The sequence below is a fragment of the Apaloderma vittatum genome, unplaced genomic scaffold (genome assembly GCF_000703405.1).
Source record: "Apaloderma vittatum isolate BGI_N311 unplaced genomic scaffold, ASM70340v1 scaffold23432, whole genome shotgun sequence".
NCBI lineage: Eukaryota > Metazoa > Chordata > Aves > Trogoniformes > Trogonidae > Apaloderma > Apaloderma vittatum.
Window position 1 is genome coordinate 22,242 of NW_009703425.1, and position 8,340 is coordinate 30,581.

An 8,340-nucleotide genomic window follows, 5' to 3' on the forward strand; every position below is an offset into this window, starting at 1 on the left:
GAAGAGCTTGGCTGCTCCTGTCAGCCGAGGCCCCGGGAGCCAACGCTCCCATGGAAATTCAGATGCTCTGTCCATTCTTATCAGCGAGGAAGGCTGCTCTCACGGCAAGCTCTCTCCTCCTTCAGAAGAGTCGCGACTCTTGGGCTCCCGCACAGGATGCCCCAGGTGAGCCAGCGCGTGGCTACCCCTGGCCAGGCACTCCTGACCGACCACGGCACTTTCTACGGCACCGCTGTAGTTACGTTTTCAAAGAGGAAGGCAGGCATTTAACATCTAAAGCTGGTCACTGCCCTGATCTGCGAACAAAGCCAGCAGCTGAGAAGGGAAAGGCAAGCGCCTGTCAGCAGAACGCCCCAGCAGCATCGCCTCACCCGCATATGGGAGGTGGCACCTTTCCAGTTTGAGGGTCAGCGCTGGATCGGCACGAGCCAGGGTTTTACAGCTCATTGTCCCGGCTAAGCACAACGTTCAGAGCTCAAGGAGGCTGCTTGCGGTGTGGGCAGGAGGGAAACCACTCACCCTTCTGGATGATCTTCTGGGCTTGCTTCCTGACACGGGCGTTGCGCAGAAACCGCCACTCCCTCTCCTTGCGGATCTGGCTCTCCAGGTCATGCTCCTCTGGGATCTTTCAGTACGTCAGCATATCCAGAACACAAAACAACAGGAACCATCTAAACACCACGAATTACCTCTACAACACACACTCACACACACACACGCATGTCAGACTAAGCCATAAATTCTTTGGGGTCTCCAGCTTTAAGCAGTAAATGGAGGAGCTCATGGGACCTTAAGTTATTAAATACTCGAGCACCTTCCTGATCTAAACATTCCCCGTCATCTATAATCACTTTCCCTCTCCTTTTGCTGTCCCATATTTTGTTTTGTCTCTAAGTCATTGGCTGTTCTCCAAAGCGAGGGGCTGGAAAGGAACCTCTTTCTACAGCACACGCTGTCACCGTAACTCCCGCGCTCCCTCACCGCTCTCTGCCAGCGCCGTGCACATTACTCCGCTTAACACTTCAGCCAAAAAGCATCACGTAGCAACTCTGAGATTAAAGAGAGAACTCAGCTTTGATACCGACAGAAAGCTCAGAACACATTAAAATCTTTCTTTCATTGCTCATAGATGACTGGAAGCCAGGAAAGGCATTACTTCATTTCCAAACCCCCGAGATGCTGCGGTTACTGACACGGCATGTTCTAGTAACGGCAACCGTTTCAGCTCCCCGCTCCAGAACGGGCTGCAAGGAAATGATGTCCCCGCGTCATCTCGGTTTGATCACACGCAGGCTTCTGCCTGAAACTGGGGAGAGGCCCTGGAGCAGCGCAGAGCCACTCTGATCTACTTGATTGGTTTTATTGACCCCCCAGCTCCAGGCTCCGGCACACCCTGTGGCTTTCCTGCCCCGTCCCTCCTCCAGCCGGGGACTCACACCGGCGCTGCCGCAGCTCCTGCCGGGGACCGGAGAAGTCTCGGTGCTCCTTGTGAGATCCCGGCTGTTCCCACCCTCAGCACAGGATCAAAAGGAAAAAACCCACAGGATCTCACCCCCGAAACCACTGCGGGAGTTGCGCATGACGGGTCCTTTATTTAATGCTTATGGAAGTGCCCAAGACTGGTAGCACCGCTGCTCCAGAAACAACAGCTACGGGGCTGAGCTACAGGGCTCTAATCTGGCTTCTTTTGATGATGGTTCTTCCAAAAGGAGCCTCTTGGACAAGGGAGACACAAGAGACAAAGTCCTTTCGCTCCTTCCCCACTCCCCACAAACACACACTCCTTTTCCTCAATAAGGAAGTGCTGAAATCACCTCTCACTATTATATATACTGTCTTCAAAATGTGCTATACTTTGGAAAGCAACTATCACTGAGCTGAATTTCTGCTTCTTTAAAATAAAGAAAAAAAAGAAACCAACCCTTTAACGTCCCTCCTCCCCACAACGCTACTATTTCCATTTTTCACGAATACAACATCTATGAGAAAGGCAATGACAAATGACCAATAATGTAAAGCAATAAACAAACCTAAGATAAAACATCAAAGGAGATTTCAGAGCGGAGAGATTACAGCTACACCTTAATAAAAACCCAGCTTCTCTGGGAATAAATTAAAGTAAGACCTAAAAGGCCAAGGGGAAGAGAAGGGAATGAGCAGACTGGTAAATTCTCCCACAGGCACCTCGCGGCATTCGCGCCTTAGGACTAAGAAATATGCAGTTATGCCGTTGGGCAAAGCACTCTCCGTCCCAGCAGATGAAGAATATCGGATTAAAGGAGTTGCCGGGCTTTTCAGGTCTGAAGAAAAAGAACTTTGGTCTTCCAGGGAGGCTGAGCAGGCAGTTGTTTTTATCATCTGGTATCAGTAAGATTCCTCCAACCAGGAGATCTCTCGGGGTAGGGTCCCCAGGTGCCGCAGCAGCCCGCAGGCGGCACGAGAAGCCTGGCACACAACATCTGGGAGCTCGTGCCCTCCCAGCGACTGCAGGATGAAACGCTCTTCAGGAGAGGAAGGCAGAGGGCAGGCGCTGCAGAGAGGCACGCCGCAGGCCAGGCCAGTCACGCCAAGCTCATCGAGACCAAACACCCTCCACCCGTGCCCCTCGGTGACTGCCCGTCCTCCCAAGGTGGCTGAGACAGCTTCTGGCCGCGGCTGGGCAGCGGGGAACGGGGCTTGGTGGCCCGGCCAAACCCCCGCTCGCCGGGGGCATCCTGCAAAGCGCCTCTGCGAGCGGAGGAGCAGCTGTGAAAGGGACTGAGCAAGAGACCAAACAGAAGCACAGGCAGCACCACCTGGAGCTGGTCCCTGCGGGATGACAAGTTCTGGCAGGCTGGCTCGTGAGAAATCTCCGGGACCACTTGTTAAGGTGAGACTGCGGGTATCGATTACTTTGGAGACAATAAACCGCCAAAGGTCCAATGGGTAATAACCCGAAGCTCCCCCCACCTGAGAGACTGAGCAAGAGACCAAACAGAAGCACAGGCAGCACCACCTGGAGCTGGTCCCTGCGGGATGACAAGTTCTGGCAGGCTGGCTCGTGAGAAATCTCCGGGACCACTTGTTAAGGTGAGACTGCGGGTATCGATTACTTTGGAGACAATAAACCGCCAAAGGTCCAATGGGTAATAACCCGAAGCTCCCCCCACCTGAGATCCCTCCAGAAACACAAGTGAAGACGTGCGCGATGAATGCAGCGAGAGCCCCGGATCGGAACGGCCGATGTCTTCACCTGCCCCGTCCTGCTGCTGGTGCCCGGGCGCCTTCCCGCAGCACCTGCAACTCCCTCATGCCCTAGGGCGGCCTCTGCCTCCACAAGTCTTGGTCTGCTGCCTCCGTCCTCCTCTTCATCCTCGGAGGATGTGAGCGAAGGGCAGTCCCGGGGGATTGCTACGCTGTGAAGGGGTCACACCCGCACATCACTTGATGATGCGATCAGCTCCTCGCCGGAGCAGAACGCTGAGGGCATGTGTTAAAGCCTTGGCTCTGGTACAGTTGACTCAACCAAGCGCATTCTCTGTGCCAAAGGCGCTGCAGACGGGGATGTCATCACCTTGGAACTGGTACGGAGGCTCCTGTGAAGATGCTTCCGCCAGGAACCGTGTGTGTCCAATTGCTTCCCCCAGGTCCAGCTGGGATCCCAGCTGAAAATGCCCAAAATACCCTCGCCGAGCTCCAGATACTCCCTCGAGGCGGCTCCACTTCTGATCCTGACTCTGGGTCTCGCCAGTCCCAGCGTTATCTGCTCCCCCACCCAGTTAGGCTGAGCACTCCTGGCTTTGTCTCCCTTCCAGCCAGCTCCCGTTTAAGCACCAGAAAGTCATTTAGTTGCTGTTGCTCTGCTCCGAGCAGAGCTCCCGGGACTACGTGGGAGCCACAAGCAGTGCTCCACGATGAGGATCACCACTTCCCGACGCCTCCGAGCTTCCACCCAGACAGAAACCAATTACGACTCTGAAACCTCCCACCAAGCCGTGGCATTCGAAAGCCAACAAAGTTTGTCTTCTTCAACGCTTTGTCTCCCCCTCCCTGCCTGGAAGGGAGGGGAGCAGGGGAGGCTCAGCAGACGGCTCCGGTAGTAAACACAGCTTCTCCCTGGCGAACGGCGCCGCAGCGATGGCGCGGGAGGCTCGCTCCTGCACCAGGGCTTTGAGCGAGGGCCAAGGCACAGTGCTGAAGCGAAGGCGGGGATTGATCGGGAAGGATTTCTTATGTAATTCTCACCTTCCAGGAGCCTCACCAGCTCCTGCCTGCATGTTCTGCCAGCCCTGGAAAGAACAGATGCTGGCTCCGCTCTCCTTGACTCAGGGCTTCCTGACAGCTGGCAGCGAGGCTTTCCTGTGCCGCTCGGTCCAAGACCGCCTGTGGTTAGAACAGCCTCTCGCCACCCGAGTTTTCAGGAAGAGGAAAGACTTTTGCAGAGATCAGAGCTAGGGTACGTATCTGTTTTTCCTGGCACGCTGAGAACTCACAATGCGGTATTTTCTTTCTCCGTTTATTTGATTAGGTAATCGATAAATCAAATTCGGTATGATGGCTTGAAACTGAGCCAGTGATTTACGCTGGAAATTAATCCTGCAATCTCTCCAGTGAAAGCGTTCTCAGAGCAAGGTCTGTGAAGCAAAACTAAATTCATAAATTAAATATGACTAAAGATGCACTCACAGTCATTTTATGTTTATTCATTACAGGACTAGTTGTCTTTCCCTGTTTATGATGGTAGGCAGCATCTCCAAATGAAGTGCTGGAATTAAACATCCATGTCATCTTTTTCCATCAGCACTCGGTAGACTTCACTCTTTGCCTTTCTGATGAGGCTGAAGTTCCCAAAAGAGAGCAGCCACCCGCCAGGGCTGCGTGTCCCTCGTTCCTGCAGGAACAGCGATTCTGGGGAAGCTCCACAGAAACTCAGCCCATGCCCAGTCCTGCCCGGTTACACAAGCAGCAAGCGAGGGCTCTCGTGGAGGGACTTTGTCGTGTCCCCGGCACACTCACCCCCCCTCTAATGTCCAGGTGACACGGAATTCCCTGCTAGGACCAGGTAACACACAAGGCTTCCCGCAGAAACCCTCTCCTTGGCCTTTTAACGCTGCTTTACAGAAGTCATAGGGAAATCAATTCTCCTCCTGACTCTACTAGAAAACACAGATTTTTGTTTTGTTCAAACTTTGCCTGAACCGTCGCTGCTGAGGACAGCCCACGCTCAGAGCACTCAGCCCCCACCCGCGAGTATTCCCAAACCAAACCACCTGGCAAACCACAACACACGCTGCTGCTCCTGCTACGCCCACCAGAGCCGGAGCCCGAGCGCGGCGCAGGGGGAGCTCGGGGTGCAGCTCCTGCCTTCTCGTGGGGACACACCGAGCGCTCCCCGACTGCCCGGGGTGCAGCGGAGCCCTCAATTTCCATGACTCCCTCCCACAGCTTCTGTAAATGAACACAGGAACGCTCCACGGTTTTTATTTCCTCTGTTTGGTGCACATGAAGTAGCAAACCCACACCACACAACACCGAGCGCCCCGTCTACCCACCGACCCTGCCTCTGACTGGCTGTCTACTGTGATTTATTTTATTAATAAAGATGCCCTTCTTCACTGGGAAGAGCTTTTCTTAAAAAGCAGACAAATGTTTTTAATAAGAACTAAGAGACGGAACAATAGCCTCCTCCTCTTGTACCATCTTTTGGACTTGAATCAAGACACTGAAACTCATCTTGATGAGAGAAAATCCTGGCTTAAAGCTTGACCGAGCAACGGAGCCCCACAGGCCAGATGTATGTCCTAATGAATTATTCTGCTAATGACATCAGAAGAAAGTTAATTTCACCAGCAGCTGAGGAAGTGTCAGGCAATCACTTCACCACCCAGCCTTTCCTCCCGGTGGTTCTCTAAAGAAATCAAAGCTACGCAGACACTGGCTGCCATGTAACGACTTTTCTGATATCCTTAATCTTGGGGGCAATTACCTCACCTCGTCACCACACGATTTAACACGCCTGAAGAGAAGGAGCAGTGACGGATGGCTCAGTGGCAGTTCTTGGACGAGACAGCACACAAAATGTACAATTTCTTCATTATTAAGATTTAAGTACCCACGGTTGGACACAAACATCTGTTGTGGAGTCACTCAGGTAACAGCACTGACACGGACTGCACGTTCTTATTCACAGAAATTGCAATATCTCCAAGAAATTAAGCTGAAAGTTCTGTTACAGTTTGTGCTGCTTGGCTCCCAAGGTACTTCACCTTCCCGTGTTTGCTTATAAAAAGGTGTGATTTACTGCTTGTTTTGATTTCATACCTAAACTTGAATGCTGATCTTTGGCTAAAAGATTCTGGGAATTTCACAGTTTCTCTTTCCAGGCACTGTCGATCCTTGCCCACCTCGAGAGCTCTGCTTTGTCATTTCCCTAGAACAAGGCTTCTGCGTATCGCTCCCTTCTGAAAGCCAACTTAATTACCAGAACAATGCTCGCTTCCAAAAACATCTCACTGGAGATCTGTCATTACCACCCTCAGTCTTTGCCATAACTGCACTTTTTTTTAAAGAAAAAGAACCCCAAAACACCCAACTGTAAAAACCAGCAATGGTGCGTCCCAAGTTTCCCCCAGGCGTTTAGGGGGACACCCATCACCATCAGCTTCTCTTTCTTACACTGAAGGACAGCTCGCTCACTTCCAAAAACATCTCACTGGAGATCTGTCATTACCACCCTCAGTCTTTGCCATAACTGCACTTTTTTTTAAAGAAAAAGAACCCCAAAACACCCAACTGTAAAAACCAGCAATGGTGCGTCCCAAGTTTCCCCCAGGCGTTTAGGGGGACACCCATCACCATCAGCTTCTCTTTCTTACACTGAAGGACAGCTCGAGCACAAGTCAAGCCTAACTTCAAGCGGGGCTATGTTCGGCTGCCCCTGGGATGACGATGCCTTAACCCAGGGCAGCAGTTTTCACCATTTTCTGCTTATTTCAGCATCACCACAGCCAGTAAATGCAGCTGGAACGTCAGAAAGAAAACAGCATCTCTGTTCTCCAGCCTCTTGCAGTCCTTTCTGGAATAAAGCACCTTCCTTACTCTATTTATTCATATAAAGAAATCAATTAATTTTCGCTATAATGCAATTTTCAATATATAGACAAGCGTAACACTTAAAAATGCAAAAACTGCAACTGCAGAACCTCTCCCCATTTCCACATTCCCTCTTGAACGTGCTCCACGGGCTTTTGTTCTGAAAAAGGCGAAACGCCGCTGTCCCGTCTGTCCCAAACTCTCCCGCTCCCTCTGATGCCTTCTGCCCTCTTGGTTTACAAGCAGAGCGCTCCCGCAGCTCCCGAGAGCAGCCCGATGCAAGTGGGTCCCTGCCCTCCCCAGACTGAAGGAAAAGGGAGGCAAAAAGAAGAGCGAAGGCCATGAGTCCAGGCTCAGGAGAGCAGCACCTTGCAGGAGCTGCAGTGCCGCGACTCAGCACGCAGAGCCAACCGAGTCCTACCTTCATCACCGGCTGAGCAAAATACTTGGCGCTCCAGTCACAAAACCCCGTCTGCACCGTGGCCGAAATGAAACTTTTGTGTCCAACGGTGTCGTCGGCATCGTCAGTAGTCTGTGCAGAGAGAGAACAGGACGTTAACCCGCGTCCCTCCCGTCCACGTGGGCAAGGCGCTCACGGGGTGACGCCCAGACTGCCTTCAGCACATCACCGGGCGGAAAAAAGCTCAACCGCATCGCCAAGGATACCAAATTTTCACATCTAGCTTTGAGATCACCATCGTTACATTAACTCTTTGGAAACGCAAAAACTCATCTGCACGGCAAAAGACACAACTGAGCTACCGTATGAGTCAGGGCTGAAGCATCAGTGTGTCACTGAAATGACACGGATGAGTTCTCCCAAGCATCTGGCACGAGAAACAGTGGAGCAGCAAAGATGATTCAGGATAAAGCACAGCCAGACCCAGCTTCAGATCAAGGGCACACATGCCCTGAGTATGCAGAAGAGATATCCAAAAAAAAAATGGAAAACTGCTCCGTTCAGATTTCATCCCTTTTGTCCAGAAATATGATCTGGGCTAGTGCTGCCCTCCCCATGAGAAGTGAGGCTGTTCCTGCCAACGCTTCGACAGTTTTTTTTCTTGTAATCACACAGAGAAACTGACTCTCCACCTCCGAGAGCTTCTCTGAGATCACTCATTAACGGAAGGCAGAAACGCCCATGGGAGTCCAGAGCAGTTATTCCCAGCAGTCAGAACATCCGAGAGCTGGGCCCACCCCTTGTCCCGCGGAGCAGACACCCCCCCGCGCAGCCTGGGCTGGGGAACCCTTCCCTTGCACCCGGGCGGA

At 52.2% G+C, this 8,340-nt stretch overlaps 1 protein-coding gene across 1 annotated transcript in view; it reads right to left on the reverse strand.

Moving 5' to 3' along the window:
- The window catches only part of RPTOR (regulatory associated protein of MTOR, complex 1), a gene marked incomplete at its 5' end in the record, with an annotated part of 84,187 nt that overhangs the window by 19,993 nt on the left and 55,854 nt on the right, over positions 1-8,340 (reverse strand). Inside the window, 2 exons of the mRNA XM_009864632.1 lie at positions 520-625; positions 7,493-7,603. Coding sequence (XP_009862934.1) covers positions 520-625; positions 7,493-7,603 — 217 coding nt within the window. The remainder of the gene's footprint in view (positions 1-519; positions 626-7,492; positions 7,604-8,340) is intronic.